The 17,129-nt window shown below is 38.2% G+C and overlaps 2 protein-coding genes across 3 annotated transcripts in view; both read left to right on the top strand.

Moving 5' to 3' along the window:
- LOC111251227 (uncharacterized) overlaps positions 1-4,555 on the top strand; it is a 45,566-nt gene extending 41,011 nt beyond the window's left edge. For both annotated transcript variants that reach the window (XM_022807628.2, XM_022807621.2), the window contains one exon: positions 2,587-4,555. In XM_022807628.2, the coding sequence (XP_022663363.1) occupies positions 2,587-2,697 (111 nt within the window). In that variant the 3' untranslated portion in view covers positions 2,698-4,555. The remainder of the gene's footprint in view (positions 1-2,586) is intronic.
- A 6,252-nt stretch (positions 4,556-10,807) lies between these two features.
- Positions 10,808-13,948, top strand: RpL31 (ribosomal protein L31). Its single transcript, XM_022807643.2, has 3 exons — positions 10,808-11,020; positions 12,049-12,186; positions 13,771-13,948. The coding sequence occupies exons 1-3, from the start codon at positions 10,899-10,901 to the stop codon at positions 13,880-13,882; spliced, it is 372 nt and encodes a 123-aa protein (XP_022663378.1). The 5' UTR covers positions 10,808-10,898; the 3' UTR covers positions 13,883-13,948.
- Positions 13,949-17,129: the final 3,181 nt, after the last annotated feature.

The following is a 17,129-nucleotide window of genomic DNA, read 5'->3' as shown; positions in this document are numbered from 1 at the left end:
ATAATGGTAATGTCGAAAAGAAAAACACTTATAATATTCATTTAAAAAATATTACCTATATTTACATATTGCATGAAAGGTTTGGATGAATACTATGCTCATGGACTCACCTGCTCATACGGTACACATAAGTGTTGTCTCCCCATCACCTCTATATGTAACTAACAAGGGAACAGTTTCTGCACTGGAGTAGTAAGTTCTCATCTTGCTAGAGATACTTAATATGCCGCAATAATTTTGTTTAAAGTTCCTCAACAGCTTGGACAACACTTCCGCATCATCTCTGAGGATGTTTGACCGTCTATAGCAATGTCTGAACAAAACGAAGCCTGTTGATAAGAATCGTCACTCAGCGTATACTCTCTTTCTTACGGGCTCACCACAAACATGACAATGTATAAAATAATGGCATAATCACAATAAGGTGCTGTAGGGTTAACTACGTTTGAAAGATTACGGCTAGAAATCTTGAGTTACAAAATACCAGAAACCAATTTTGTATACTCTTATACGATATTATGCCGTTTATGACACAGCTGAGAATGGAACGTGTTTCTTTGTTTCTATAGAATTCTAATAGTACTAGCACTCTAGACTTTGTTTTTATGGTAAGCCATTAAAAGCTATCTACTATGCGGGCCGTTTGACAACGCACACCTGCATTAAACGTTTTACAAAAAATTTTGCAAAGAAGATGAAAAGAACGCGCAGTGTTAACTTTACAGCTAAATAAACGCGCCTTTTCCAAGTACCTAGCAAGTGCATGTTTCATATATCACATAATTTCCCGAGGTTGCATTAGCAATAGAGAAAAATCAAAAAAATTCTGTGACTTCCAAACTTACATACCGCAGTGAGGTGAGAAAAACTTCACTGGAAAAAAATATCTAAGCAATAAATCCTTTAACGCGGATTCGTAAGAGTAGTGACCACTAGGGATATCATTGACTAGAGCCCTGTTGTCTACCTTTGTTAATGTCTGTTTTCGTTTATTCACCTTAGATCATCTAAATTGGGACAAGCTTTTGTTGCGGTCTGTTCGTCGTGACGACTGTACATTCATCCTGGTGCCTGGCAAAATGCTAGGTCAATCTTTTCTCTGACAGAACAACAGTATGTCGTTTTATAACTTGAGCTATTATCCAATCTTTTTGTCAACAGACAAATTCACACCAAAATGAACTTTTTTTGCCTGAAGTCGGCACGAACTATTAATTGCATTTATTGTCAGACTTGATGCGACTTTTGGAAATCCGAGGAACGTTTTCATGGAGAAACCGAAGGACCCTAATATAGCTCAAATTTAAAGATCTTGAAGATTCGTCAAGATAATCAGCCACTTTGGAAACATCTAGATTTTTGTACAGTGGTTTACAACTGCCTTAGAGAGAGAAATATCAATCGATTGTCGATTGAGTCGTCTGGATATGCTCCAACAACTGGACCTTTCAAGAATTTTTTGATCCCTTTGAGTTTGTTAGCCGTTTAGACTTCCGGCCAGCGAATATGCCAAAACTAATTGACGTTATTGTTTTTTTTATATGGCGTATTCGAGCGATATTTAACTGATTTAAGCTTACTAATATCGTTGTTAAGAAAATTCGTCGATATATTCTGTTTTTATTTGGATACAGTCTTAAAAAGTAAGCATCACAAAAGCACACATATACATTTCAGTAACGTACTCTGCATACCACTCAAGGGCCCCTCTGGAAGGAGGTTGTCCTCATTTCGTCTCTGATGAATACAATTTGAATTCAGGCTTGAATTTTGGACACGATGCACTGCACGCCACTCTAGTTATCCATCCAAGGTCGATAAGGATTGCGGATGATGACCGGTTTGTTAACCGGTCAAATATATGGACTACAAAGACTCAATTGTCGTCAAATTTCTTATATCTATGTAATTTTTCAAAAAAAAATAAATGCCTGGGCGTTTGACAGACTAGGTTGTTGTTGAAAAGGGCAAAGAAACGCGATTACTCATCGTCTGCCAAATCTCACCTAGCACCGAACAAAGCGCAACCACAATGGTAGATTTCTATGCAGTTTGTTGTGGGTGACAGAAACGGATGTTTGTACGTCTATATAGAGCAACAAAAAATGCTTAGTCCCACCGGATACCCCTAAGTCCAGAGTTAGGCTATGTGCCCATATATGTTGCCTGATATACAAATAATGTAAGCACACCTCAAAAACCAAAACAGATCTGATCTCCTGTGCAATCGTCGTTCTAATCAGTCTCTAAGAAACTATCACAAGGCTTTAGTAGCTGACCAACTAAGCGCAAACATTAATTCACTAAACTATCAATACAATTACATTTGGAATCATTATCTGTTGCGTCCAAATCCACCAAAAATTCCGTAAAAAAAAAGCAATGACTCCTTCATGGATGTTTCGTTTGAAATTTTGCTCAGCTGTGTCAGTATTTTTAAACTAAGCCAGAGCATCAGTCTCGTATATTGCGCGTCTCTGTTTTTACGTAGAATTCGTTCACACATCAGCTGATCTTAAGAAAAGAGGCAAACTAGACTTAAATTCTGTATAGTAAATCTGTAACATTCTGCTAATCATGTTCCAGGAGATCCAGGCGATCAAGGAGCTTAACGAGCAGGAACGCCAAGCCCAAGCAGCAAAGGCAGCTTCAATGGGAATTAATAGTGCTGGAGGATCAGGGCAAGGGACACCTTAGGAACAAACAATACAGCTATAGAGATGTGTGGATAGGAAGCGAGTGAACAGGAAATGTCAGAAGTATGACCAATAACCTCGAGCAAACGACCCCGCACTGATTTCTCATGATGGTAACAGCCGAACCCTAAGGAGCCACTGGTGGCCAAGCAAGAGAAATCATCATTCGTAAATAATTTCGGCTCCGGATCTCTTGGCACAAAAATACTTTTTGCCATCAGATCTAAAAAACGATCCAATGATATAATGGGTGATTGCATGGTAGTTGAAAATAAACACGAAGTATCTAAGCTTTAAGAACAAACAGAAAACGCCAGGGACATATTAATGTCAACAAGATTAACGACGAAACTTGAACATGCACAAACAACTATCAACCGGAAAATAAGCATATTTAATGACCAGGCGTGTACATGAGAAGAGAGATTACTTAAGATAAAGTACACATACGAGGAAAGTTGTGTGCGACGAGAAACTGATGAAGTGAATTACAGGACGATATACGTAAGTCTAGGTGTACCTATAGGGCCATGTACAGTTAGTCGAATATAATACGTACCATCATAAATGACAATGGAATTGATTTAACAAATCTATATACACACGAGTATATGTATGCGCATATGAATACATCATTCTTCCGAGTGCCACAACTCATCACCGTCAATGCCAGCAATCAGCAAAAACAACAATAAAAATAATAATATAATAATTATTAGAATTAAATATATTATTATTTCTTGATAAGGAAATCTTGTCACAGAACCGGTTCACCTTTTATTCTGGCAACTATAAAAAGTCTGTATAATAATATTATTATTATTGATATGCTTAAGAAAATGCCCGGTAGTAACTCGAAAAGAAAACTATGCCTCTAATATACGTATTTTGTGCGGTCACAGTGTAATAGCATAATGTACAACGACATATATATATATATATCTATATATATATATATATATATATATATATATATTGAGCAATTTAGATAAATTAATAATGATGACAAGAATGACATAGGACGAAAAGTAGCAAACAAGCCAGGACAATATTAGCGCCGGCCTTGCGCTAAATGCCGCCATTCACCGATGAAATGGTTAGTCTACATATATATATATATGGACAGCTAACCAATCCGATATCGGCTCTATATTAGTGGCGGGCATTGACTGACTATGACTGAATGATACGACTATACGTATTTATTGTCTCTCGTCGAGTACGAACGATAGAAGGTCGTCACCATTCTGAACATCGACTCTAGTCCTAAGCATACTTTGATTTACCTTGGAGTAACGCTATTTGTTACCGACATTTGTTTGAAACAGAACATTATTCTCTGTGGTTACAGTAGTTTTTGACGTAACCAACAAAAATTGGTGTGATGCTTCCCCCTAATCTCCTGTGCCAATATATGTAATAATGCCGTTTTTCTTAATCAAGTTATGTACCAAATCGAGATGCAAAATTCTGCAATTTTTGTTCCAAGCTCAAGTACGCAAGTGTGGAAACGCAGCTTATTGCAAGGAAGCGATGAAGCAGACATGTTTTATACACCTCGATTGATTTATTATTGTTGGTCAACAAGTTTCTTAGAGGTTTTTCAAATCAGAACAGCGAAATGTAGTTATTAAATTTTACAAAATAGTTCGAATATAGCCGTTTCAAATGTGGTCCTATTGCTCAGCGACGCGAGGTTACGCTTCCCGTGCTCGGCCGCATCCAGTAGCGAACATCGCTCTTGTGATTTTAATGCGATTCTATTAAAATCCATACTCAAACTGGCTGGAAATGATACCACACCACAGCAACAACCTATCATGTGTATAAGTAATAAACTTACTTTAATCTCTCAGGTGGATTGGTCTCTTTATTTCACAGTTATACGGAAAAAAATTGTGTGCCGCTTCCCATTGACTAGCTCAGTAGGTTTCGCCCATTCTATTGCCGTACCAGATATATGTAAATGTTTCAAAAGATGACACCCTACTTTTAATTAGAAGAATCTTCCGGTAATGCGGACCATGCATCCATATGCTGTTCCTTTCTTTTTTCGTATTGACCTAGACGTCCGCGTTTTTGTGATCCCCCAAGAATTCAACAATGACATTGCTATGAAGTTTAGAGGCACTTAATTCTCGACAATTGCCTGTAGTGAAGATGAACTACTTACTAAGAAGCAAGATGCTTCTACCGCAATATGCCACAAATACCGCCACAAAATACTTATCGTATTACTTTGAAGTCTGCAAGGGTGACTCAATTGGCAAATCGTCGAACACGTTTACGCCTTCTGCCTCGGAGTTCGCTTGAAATTCTCTAACGTTATAGCTTAGTTTTCTTTTGTTCGAGAAAGCCGTGCTGGCGGCCCAGAACCGTTCTTATTTACCCATTAAATGCGACATACTGTCCTGTAGGATCCGTCACACAATTGAGTTAGACTCCACGTGCTATTTTAAACTACACTTGATTAACATATTAATTAAGTAGCACCTTTAGAACAGGAAGTTTAAAATTGAAGTGAACCTGTAGCTAAAGTGTGCAGTAGGTGTCTCCACCGCGTGCACACCTATTCAAGACAAAGATATATCAACATACATACAAAGACCGAGTAACGTATTATTTTCGATTGTACGATTACGTGTTACGCGTGTAAGATGTACAAATGGCTTACCGTTTGAGAGATTCCTTTTCCAAAGCTTTCTAAATAAGATCGTTTGGCTTCTACTAAAAGAATACATATCATGAGATAAAACTAACTCATAGCTAAAATATGTCCGACACAAGGACAACATACATTTTGACGAATATATCCTTTAGTCCGAGCATATCTGTGTGTGTATATCAGATATATATCTTGTTAAATTCCAGGTTTCTCTGATAGGCGTACCGAACTTCGATACTGTTGACCAATAATTGAACCTCGCAAGATCGTCTACCACAATCCGATACCTTCCCAGCTGATGGAAAAAACCACACGGATAAAGAGCGTAAACGCATAAGATGAGAATTGATCGTGCAAAATTTACATGTTGCCTGCATGAAAATCCATTGGCCGTAAAGTTTTCAAGATGACAAAAATCTTGATTTCTATTCTACTGTGTCATTTTTTAAAACGTTTCCCGGTGTATCAGAGATATCTACAGGAAAAATTAGTTTCTTTAAGCTGTATGCCAAAAATAGTAAAACTATATTGTTACAATAAATGTTCTGGTGAGAGTTTTTTTCTTTTATTTCGAATCGACCAGGAGTACTATTTTTATTGAATAGCTATTAAGGGTTGTTTTTCTGTCAATTAAGACACTAGATGATTCTTTATGCTGGCTACAATTTTACGCAGATAATTGCGTAGTGGGAACAGCTGTTTTCGAACCTATTATGCTTTCCCTTTAGGAGCTCATAATACAATATAAAAAATTATTGATTTCACAAGAGGGAGGCCATAAAATTATAGAAAGATGCCGTTTTTGAATACGAATTATATGGTATTCATACATCGTTGGCAGGGGTTCAACCAGCGACCTCATATAAAGGCATGTCACCTCTTACTAAAATTATCGTATCTTGAAAACATGCACGCGCCGACCTTACCGAGCTATTCAACGGAATCTTTCACCAAATCATTGTGAGATCCCATACAGGGTAGCCGATCCGATTCTACTAGAGCTACGGCGACACTTGATCAAGTTTTCAATAGATACGGCCATCTGCAACCACTATTCACAAGTGACGCGTAATTTAGAGCTTGCGGACCTCCTGAAGGAGAGTGATGGATTACCTGTGTTTCCCAACGAACTAGAAGGTTCGACTGTCACATTGCTATCTACCTGCGAGGCTCTCATCTATTGATATTTGGCTTATATATACCTAAAAATCATTATCATTGACACTAGTTGTTCGCATCTTTGCATGCTGTGCTACTAGGGTATTTTCGCCAATATACAGCCGCAATATATCCTTCATGCATACAGTCAGCTGACGTGCAACAATAGTGAACCTATGGCTCTGTGATGTTACTTTGCTTACTATTCATAATAATAAAAATCTTATGCCAAGGGGGGTGCCACCACTCGGACAATTTCAGTGTGGCTTGCTCATAAAGTAAACTTATCCTGCCTTGATTTCGAATTGCGGCATCTCCACATTCGGAAGCGTTCCGGGAAGTACGGCTTGACAGCCGAAATCAGTCAAAGCAGCGTTTTGTATTGGCGCTAGTCGGTGGACGTCACTTGAGGCAACCTTTTCTCAAGCGAACTGTGGCTGTTGGCTATTGGGGGTCTAAACCTTACGTGTAGCATTACCTAAGCACTGCTTCAAATGGCTGACTTATCAAATTTGATCACGAATGTCTCCGCACTCAAAATGACTGTATGCGGTTTTTTAATGTAAAAACTGCCCTTTTCTGCTTTCCGATGACGAAATTAGGCGCTTATTGGAACACGTGGTACAATCGTTGCTCACTACAACATGTAGGAACATTTGAGTTATTATGAACAATGTACGTATCCGATTTGATCATCTTCTGTCCACGTAGAGATGTAGTACAACGATTACTGTTACTTTTATTTTTAAATATACGGCAGAGGGTGGCGAAGCGCGAAATCACTCTGTTCGTAAGGGCTTTCCGACCTCGTATTGAATCTTCTTCTCCCATGATTTTAGCCATTGTTAACTGCTCAAAAACTTTCATTATATTCTCCACATAAGTATGTGCATTCAAATGGGCTAAAAAAATCCAAAATCCGATAGTTGAGGACTGGGAAAAGGTCGGCTTTTGAGATGAATCGCATATTGAGATTTTAGGTAATAATTCCACAAGTCCTGTGTAATCCAGCGAGTGAAACATACAAGCAAAAAATGGTATAGGTCGTGAGTCACATCCACGACCGAGAAAGGCTACATTTCATCATCTCGAACAACAAAGCAGTGAAGTAATTTATACAAAAATGCTGTCTCAGGTACGGGGAGTGATCTACAAGTGCAAGAGATGGTAACTATGTGTTTATGCATGACAATTCACTGTTTTATATCTATATTGTAATACCATTTATGATGTTGAGGTCATGCTACTACACGGGAATTCACCCGAGTTAGATCCGATCGTGGTATTTTGACAAAGCGCGAGTCTGCGCTGGACAGAAGATCACGAACATTTCATAACTCATGGATACAATGGTCCAAGTCTGGCTTAGGTTTCGGGATGGACGGGGATGGTGCAAAAGCGCACCCGGAGCATGCCAAAAAACAGCAGTAATCACAGCTAACGGAGGTGAAACTTTTTTTTTGAGTATCTGTCGCTAATGGTTGTAAGTGCACTTCTAATGAACAAGCCAGGTTGTCCTTAAACATATACGCTGGGGCGCGGGTTCCTTGTGTAAACCTTGAGATTATCATGCGTAATCGAAGATCCTTCTTCTGCACCCTTCTTACCTTTTCTAGCTCGAAATTGCCGCGTCGTTTCAAGGAGACGCTCGGTAAAACCAAAGCGTCCGCGCTCTCACTGGCAATACATTTTATATAGACATCTTCAAAGCCTTTCCTGTAAGGTCAGACAAAAGAGTTCGAACCCGGGCATAGATACACTTCGTGTCGTGCTAGGAGCCTGCCGTCTGTCTGACGGAATGCCTAACGGCGATGTACCGGATGTAAAACTATAAACACAGAGGCTTCAACAATTTATAGGTAAATTCATGATCGGAAACTAAAACAGAATCACGTTAACTATGATTTACGTACGGTATGGGTGAGCGAGTCGTGAACGCGCCTGGAAAAGCGTAGAAGTGGCAACAGTAACTCACGGCTTTGGTGGATTTGGACGAGCCCGTACGGTATACGGCACCTCAGTTGGTCCGTTACAAAACAGTTTTTAAAAAAAAAACATAATATCTTTCCTACGCCATCATCTGCATGTATCAAGCTTCGTCGGGTCGGATTCTTGCGAAAACTTTTTTTGAACCGCCTCCTTAGTGGATTCATGTTTCGCCGAGATGCCTCGCCGACTCGGGAAGCAACCCGAAGATCAGTTTTAGAGGCTGACGACGCGACCAACCTTGGATACACGTAGCTAATTTCAATTGCAGAATCTATTTACAAGGCACAATATGGTCTAACTGCGATAAATCGAACAAACGAACGGCCTTACTTATGTTCTCAGAAAAAAGAGTGTCAAGCATGGTGCCTGCTTCAGTGCTTGCCGCAATCTACTTGACGCAATCTACTACACGTTAGCTCAATCTGCTGAGTTTGTCTCAATCCGAATGTTGTTGCCTATTACTTTTAGCCTATATTCAGAGCGCTATCCGTACTCCTTTCACTAACTAATACGAAAAACAGAAGTGCGACTGCGTTACTTATTGTATACTAATTTGGGCCATGTTTACTTTGAAACAATTATAATAAAGCACCTGTTGACAAAACCTTTACAGTCTATGTGTGTTTCAACCTTTTACTGAACAGTACCAGAGTTTAACTTTTAGCGCCAAAAAATACCCATCCTTCCTTGCTTTAATAAAAATTGATATCTTCTGAGACGACCTCTGTGCGTTCACTCGGAGCCATAGCAGTTCTATTCTATAATAATATTATTTGTGTTAAAGGATAAAACTGAGTATCACTTGATAAATACTATAACTGGTAACGAGAGTACCATGTACTGATAGCAGGTGGTTCAACGAATTTGTTATACAATTGTTCGTCCTCTGGTTAGAATTCAAATATATTGCTAACAATATTAAGATCAAGGTCCATTGAGATCAGACGTTCTAAGTAGGTCGACAATCTGTTGACAAATGTTTATCGTGGAGTGTGGAACCTTATACCTCTTTAGCCTTTAATACGTTTCGAAATACAAGATAGACTTAAGTGCAAACTGTATTTTTTGAAACTATTACCATTGATTACAATTTAACGTAAACTTATTTATTTTTTTTTTAAATAATAAAACACCTCATTATTATATCGATAAGACCGAATTGAGCTGGATAGTAATGCAAATAAAGGGATGTTGGAGATAAGGATTGCTTCATGATAGAGATCGCCGTGTGTAGTAGGCGATAGCTGGCTGCGGAGACCAAGGGTCTCTAGGTGACCGCCGACTACGACAACAGGCCTGCTACCATTTCGACGTTAAGAGCATAGTAAGTTGTCAAACTAAATCGATAGGCAAAAATGTAAACGCCATTTAGAATTATATTGAATGTACTGTTCGTAACAAATGGAAAAAACACTGCGCTGTCCGAAAATCAGGAAAATAATTTAGATGACTCAATGAATATTATTTGCTATACAGGGACGCTTTAGAATAGGTTGACCAATTTCTGTGCTGGCAGTAGATGTTTAAATCGTTAGGTTAGGGAAAGAAGCGGCTGAGCGCTAACATTAGCATGAGTACGTACTCTACTAACGCAAATCCTGGAAACAGCAGTAATAGTTTACGTATCTGCAAAAACGCGCAAGTAGAGATCACAATAGGAGTTACAACTAGCAACAAGTGCTTGATGTCTTCTCAATTAAAGAATTCACTATACTATTTGTGGTGTTTAATGAGAGAACACACAATGAAAAAGGTAAAGCGCATATAACGTAGCATGGTAACTGAAGCAGGAACATACTATAACCGTTCAAGTAATTCCATACCTCTATAACAATGAAATTTTCTGGCAAGCGTTAGTACACAACTATAGCTTTGTGTTTAGTAGACCAGTAACCGAAGCCTGCGAAACTTTCAAATTTGCCGCCACTAAAATCATGACCTGACTTGAAATCGGACGATCATTTCGGAAAGCTTTTTTAAAAAAGAAAAGACGTCCTTTAGAGACAAATTATTTATTAAATGGAAGTACAGCCCGGCTGAAAAATGTGAGTCATGTTTATGAAATTACGAAAATTACACCCGCCAAGGTAGCCATTGGAGAGAACTAACCACTACCGGTCCTAAAGTGAACAGTTAATCCTAACCTTCTTTTGAGCAAACCTGCAGACACTTAACGCTAATTGAAACACGATGTATTTTGCACTCCACACAAATGAATCAACTATGTTATAGAATTGCGTAACGACCGTGGCGTATATCCCGCCAGCTAATTCCTGGTGGAGAGTATCGGCGAGGAGCCCGCTGCTGTCGCCATTTTGGTCCTTTTCTTGTTTTCACACGTGGTGACAACCTCGGTCTTAAGCCGCATTGTCGATTTTGACTGTTTCATCATGAAGAAGCCAAAAGCTCCAAAGCCTTTAAGTATTTTTGAGAAGGTGCTGGTTACTCGTGAGTATTCCATAAACCTTCATAAAAAGACCTACAAGGTTGGGCTAAAAAAGAAAGCGCCAAGGTGAGTGTGAAGTGCGGCGGTGGATGGGAGGCAAAAGTTCATTCGATGTTTAACATCGTATTACTGATAAGCTAGAAGAACATTTATGTTGCATATTTTGCGTAGTATGCTCAACATGGCTAAAAAGCATGACCCTGAAAAAAATATTCACGCCATTTCAGCCTACGGCATATTAGTGAACTCATGTGGAAAATCATGAGAGACCTAGTTATTGTTAAGCAGCTATATGGGAAAATTGGTTTATTCCAACATGTTTTATTCAAATCAAATTCAATGATTTCATAAAGATTAAAGTCAGTTGCGTTTTTCAATTTATCGGAAAGGAACGGAAACAGACGATAATGAAGTAAGCGGATAGGACCTCAGTATACATATTGAATATATTATTATATCACTTTATTGAATTGAGCAACCGATTAAGAAGCTTTGCGGAAACCCTTTGTGTAAACTATACAAGTTCAGAGTGAACATCTACTATATATCTCTAACGAGACTATTGGGTTCCATGATTTACACTATTATGTTCGTAATATCCTTAACACAGAACCAACGGTTACTAAAAAATTACAATCATAGTAGGCAAATGTGTAAATTCGTTAGTCATTAGTTCAGGGTTTTAAACCTAAAACCCAATGACCAATGAATGTTTCCTCTGAGCATCAATGATGAATGGTCAGGGTCAATGTCATGCTACGCAGTCCTTAACATTAGCAAGTCACTCGTCCATGAACTCGACTTTTCTTGTAACTAGGCATAGCAAAATCGCAAAAGACAAATTTCGGTTAAAATTGATATGTTCAATTTTTGTTATGATCTTATGTTAGCTTGGTTTTTACATTAGAACTAAATTTAGTACTAACATATGAGCCTTCCTTAAGCTGTACAAAACTTTCGAATTGAACAGTTGTACGATATTTATCTACTACTATATAGTATTTGTGCATGAGCAACTCAGTTGATTTATATTACTCTCTTTTAATATAATTGTTCTGAGTTTACTAACATGTTATGGGTCCCGCTGATTTTAGGGCAATCAAATCTATTCGTGAGTTTGCCCAGAAGGTGATGGGTACATCCGATGTGCGCATCGATACCCGACTCAACAAGCACATTTGGCACAGGGGAATCCGCTCACCTCCGTTTCGCGTGCGCGTTCGTCTATCAAGGTACGTTTTCTCACTGCTGGTTTTGTTGTTGTTAAAGTTGTTCCTCGTTGTGAAATTCTGTAACTACCGAAATATTTGAAAATAATATTCTGTATGTTCTCCATGTAAGTTAGGACCTCCTTATACCACAGTAATGTTAGATATTTGAAGCTTGCGGACATTCTTTTTACCATACTGTTATTTCTTTTTTGGCAGTAAGGCTTTAATGGCATATATTTAACCAATATAGTCCTTATACTCTGTTAAAGATGTCTTGTTGAGCTGACCTTCAAAGAAGCTTGGTTTATTCGACGGAAAATGGCATACAATTGGCCCGTGAATTGATATTTTTATTAGGACTGTCAACGAAATATTGTATTACTGTAATGATAATTATTATAAACCGAGTAATATATAGATATTTCGTTTAATAATGATTAATATATAAACTTTAAACTAATTGGGCTAGGATGATAATTGTTTACCGTGCGTTGAAAATATTACCTTTTATTGATCAAAAATTGTCCCAGGTCTCCAACAGCTTTTACACATTTGCGTTTACATTATTTATAATATGTATGGCTTCTCGAAGAAGATCGATAGTGGAACAGATCTGCCATCAGTTGTCTTTTTTAATGCATAAGAAGGCTTGTAAGCGCACAGATTTCGATCGCAAGAATAAGTAGGTTAAAATCAATGTTGAACATTAAGCTGCAAAATCCAGGAAGTAATTGAGGCATCGTGGTAATGATTCATCCATCTTTTGAAAAACTCGAGATAAGTCGGCTGCATTAGTTTCATTTTCGGCTGGTATCGCGCTAAAAGATGCCTCTGACGTACATTACAAATACTACCATCATCTAAAACCTCGATACTGCCACCGAACTCGATTTCTCTTTAGCGGGACGCTGTTCTCTCATCTAGTCCTTTTCCGGTTGGCGGTAGATATATTACTACACCTCGTCTAAGGTGACCATATGCTAATTAGCCTGGAGTCAATTCATGGGGAATCAGTTTCCGTTTTTTTTTCAGTGCCTGAATTATAATATCGTAACACGTTACATGTGAAATGCCAGCTTGAACGACAGAATCTTAGACACTAAATTTTGCTTTTTTGAAAAGCGTTTTCGATTGTAGCAATTTATTCTGGTCCGGGCATCTGGTTATCTCTTGCTGGTCTGTCAGCACTTTAACTTCCGTTCGGCATGTACGTTATTCACGTACGATACTTACTCAAGGCTTCCTTGTTTAATGTCTTTACCGATTTTCGATAATTTTTCGCAATGCTGTGGCCTGCAAAGAACAGAAACTTGATCATTAAGCGTTAACTGTCAAACCAGAGGATACGTTTTTCTTCTAAACTCATTTGTCACGAAGTAAAATCAGTCAATTTGCAGTTACGAGTTTCTAGGAGACTGGAGTATTTACAAGTCAAATTTCGTATGTTAGAAGGAGTAGTTGAGAAGCTATTTGATTTCAAATTCCGCCGAATTCGCTTATGACAGCCAAATACACATTTTGAGTTGTGAGATTCTCCTTATCAGTGCAATTTGCGTGCACAAATTGATGAGTTTTTCTGTTTGGGGTTTGCAATATCTTTTCTAGGAAGCGCAACGACGATGACGACACCGAGGAAAAGCTATACACACTGGTAACGTTGGTCCCTGTTGACTCATTCAAAGGACTAACTACAACCGTTGTAGAAGGCGCCGAGTAAATTCGTTACGCCGGAACCTAGCCGAGCAACCAATAAATACTTGTCAAGCCTTAATCGAATCGGAAAGTCAGTGTGTTTTAATTTGTGTTTATCCTGCCTACAACTGTTTAGCATGCTGATTTACGTGTTTTCTATTGCTTAGTACTTATTAAAAAATAACTACGTGCAGGTAACTATGAATCTGTTTACAGCAAGTTTACGGATATCAGATGAATACTTAGTGAACTACTTAATTTCTTTATCTTACATTAGTTCTTCTACTCACTTATAATATTCTAGGTTAATCATTGTTTTTTTCTTGATGAACTTTGTTTCTGTTTTGTGTAGGAAGATAATTGTAATACTGGATCGAAGGTTTCATAGATGGATACACCTAATGTGCTTCTGCATTTGCTAGATTTATATTTTAGAAACGGCTGAAACGTTTCATTGTTAATACACTATATATCCTACTAAAAGTATGTGTGCTTGCCAAACCAGCAACGTCCCTTAAAATGACAGGATGAAACGGTTTTTTTAGGGTCGCTAGGGATTCATCCTGAGAAGATCTGCGCGGATGATAAAGCTGGTAGATTGAAGATCCATGATCCAAATCGACTTGACTATACAGGATAATGCCGATTTAGTCGTGAGACGGTGGCAACAACTTCATTCTTATTTCCCATTCTACAAAACATTAGCGTTTACAAGGCTTCTATTAGCATCGTTCGCTCTGATATATTATCAAATACACAAACGTATTTCTGACCAAATTCTATGACGTAAGCACATGTGGTTTAGCGTGTTTTTGAGAACGAAACAGGGGCGGAGCTAAGCGAGCAGATCACGCTCTAATATTAAGCCTTTCCTTTGGCGCGTTGTTACTAGTTTGAATACATCATATGCATTGAATGTACTAAGGTTACGCTGGTGAGCGAAACTCGCCATAAGCCAAAAATAAGGATTAAAATATGTTGTGCATATTATGGTTATTGATAAGTACTCGGTGATTGTCGCCACTCATTATCGATTATACAGCCGATAGCAGAGGGTTACATTCCGCGTTCGCGTGTTGACTTGACTCTACACACTCAGTCAACTGCTTACCTGATACCCAGATTAGAAACCATTCCCAATCCAGGGTGTCTCCTCATAGTTGCTGTGAAAGTTTTTTCGTCAGGCTAAGTCTGCCCTACAATTACCCGTGGTTTAATTTCGTAAATTACTGCTTCGACAGAAGTACTTTAGAATTATTTAGTAAAAAGAATTCTCCTATTTATTATATTGTCAAAAAAAATGATACGCCCGACTTGGCAACGCGTTAAATTATAACCGGTAAGTGCTACGTCCAATAAAGCAAAGACTCTACTCTTTCATCTAGTACAATTCAAGTTGATGGGTCAGCGAAATGCTGAAGCGAGCAAGCTTCAATTGTAAAGATCTGGAATGTACAATTTGGACTTTATCGTCACAGAATTTTCTAAGTACTTATTTTTTGTAGTTATGTGATGATGCTATAACATGCGCTTGAAGGGCTGGTCGCTAACGTTAGCACAGATGAATACCAATGAAAAAAAGTGTAACAAAAAACTGACTTCCTGTAAAGCTTTTTAGTGATTCGCTATTTTCCGTAAAAATTTCCGCAAAACAACTGATGTTGAGACGTTCCAAAACTTGCTTACATGAACGAATAACTGAACGTACTTTTGGAATGAAACAAGTTCTCACGACGCTGTGTATGAGGACAACTAAATTACGGTTCATGCGTAGCTTTAGGGATATTCAATACGTTGTTTTAATTCTTCTAACTCTTTGGGACCGGAGAGTTAGACATGGTAAAGATTATTCTTTGTTGGACTTCTTCGAGCATTTTCTATTGCGGGTATTCATGGTAACTTCTAAATTGGCCGTATGCATTAGGTATTTGGAAGCTCAAGGAGCTACGTATTTAGCGAAATCCCAATAAATAAAAGCTATTTAATGTTTGGATATCAAACTGGTGTTAAAACATCTATCATAGCTTTCCTATTCAGAAGGATCTTCAAGCTTCCTTAAAGCAAAACTAGTTTATTCTTTATAATAACTTGCTAATAATGTTAAATACCTATTATCGGTGTTTATTACTGAGTAAGCTAAAAAAGTTTAATTTCTATGGAAGATAACTGCGTCAGGTAAAGTTCAGTCTCTTTTAAGTCAACCAAAGCTCGTCATAAAATTTCGGATTTTAGCGTAAAGCTTTATGAGTTCCTTCTAATTCAAAAATGCGTCCAAACGTTGTATACACTATTTACTAAAATGTTTTTTAAAATTTAGTTTTTATTAATGCATTATTTTTACCTTTAAGTAGATCACACAATGCCGCAGCTGGTATGTGACTGACTTTTTGTAACGCTTCACTTGCACCGAGAAGCGCCAGAAATGTGAAGTTTCCAATATCAAATATTTCATTATTATAATATGGGCAACTCACTTCCTTAGGCTGAATGACTTAAAGTTACCTAAAGTGTTTCTTCGAAGACGTGAGTACTTGAATCTTTCGCAGCCTTTTATCGCTTCCAGGGAACGTAGTCCTTAGGAAAAATCTGCTAAGTTATTAGGGAAGTTCACCGACAACAATTTGAGGTTTGGAGAGCACCCGGATGCAGTCGCCAACAGGGTGTACTATTTAGTAGGTATGAGGCTGGCGATTGACACAGGGCAGAACTTTCGAATCATTCGCATCAAAAAACATCTTGTCACCGCAGTGTGCTGTTGCAGCTAGACCGGACCTTTTATTTTGAAAACACGAGCATAGCTGATATAACTAACCGTTCGAGTTGTGTAGTATCTATACTCTATTCATAGCGGCTGTTGTATATGCTATATTTAAATCTTAATTTATGGATGCTCGAAGTAAAAAAGAAAATGCACAAGAAAGTGATAGGTGATCTTGAGTAGCACCATTCTTTGTAAAGCAGTTTCTAGAGAAAGACTATTCTCGGTCTCGTGATAATGACCATCGTGATATCTCGCCTTCTGAACATGCAAATAACAAGCAATATGGAAACAGCCTTTGGGAGTTCTTGTTGTCAGATTTGACGTCTGTTAGACGGACACGGTATGACAAAATAGGCCTCCTAAAGCAAGAACGCCAGGTGAAGGAAGTGAATGACATTGTGCATTATTTAAGTTTCGCTATTATCATTAGCGTTCGCGCCAGCACTATGGTAAAAAAAAAAAGAATAGCAGATCGCTGTTGGTTTCTGTAGATATACGGAAATGTAACGTT

Source organism: Varroa destructor, unplaced genomic scaffold (assembly GCF_002443255.2).
Source record: "Varroa destructor unplaced genomic scaffold, Vdes_3.0 BEIS01000001.1, whole genome shotgun sequence".
Taxonomy (NCBI): domain Eukaryota; kingdom Metazoa; phylum Arthropoda; class Arachnida; order Mesostigmata; family Varroidae; genus Varroa; species Varroa destructor.
This window is presented reverse-complemented; position numbering and strand designations above follow the sequence as displayed.

Excerpts from the sequence above, each read along its gene's own strand:
- RpL31 (XM_022807643.2), top strand. The coding sequence starts at position 10,899 with ATGAAGAAGCCAAAAGCTCCAAAGCCTTTAAGTATTTTTGAGAAGGTG. Across the intron at positions 11,021-12,048 it reads CTAAAAAAGAAAGCGCCAAG|GGCAATCAAATCTATTCGTG; the intron begins GTGAGTGTGAAG and ends CGCTGATTTTAG. Across the intron at positions 12,187-13,770 it reads GTGCGCGTTCGTCTATCAAG|GAAGCGCAACGACGATGACG; the intron begins GTACGTTTTCTC and ends TATCTTTTCTAG.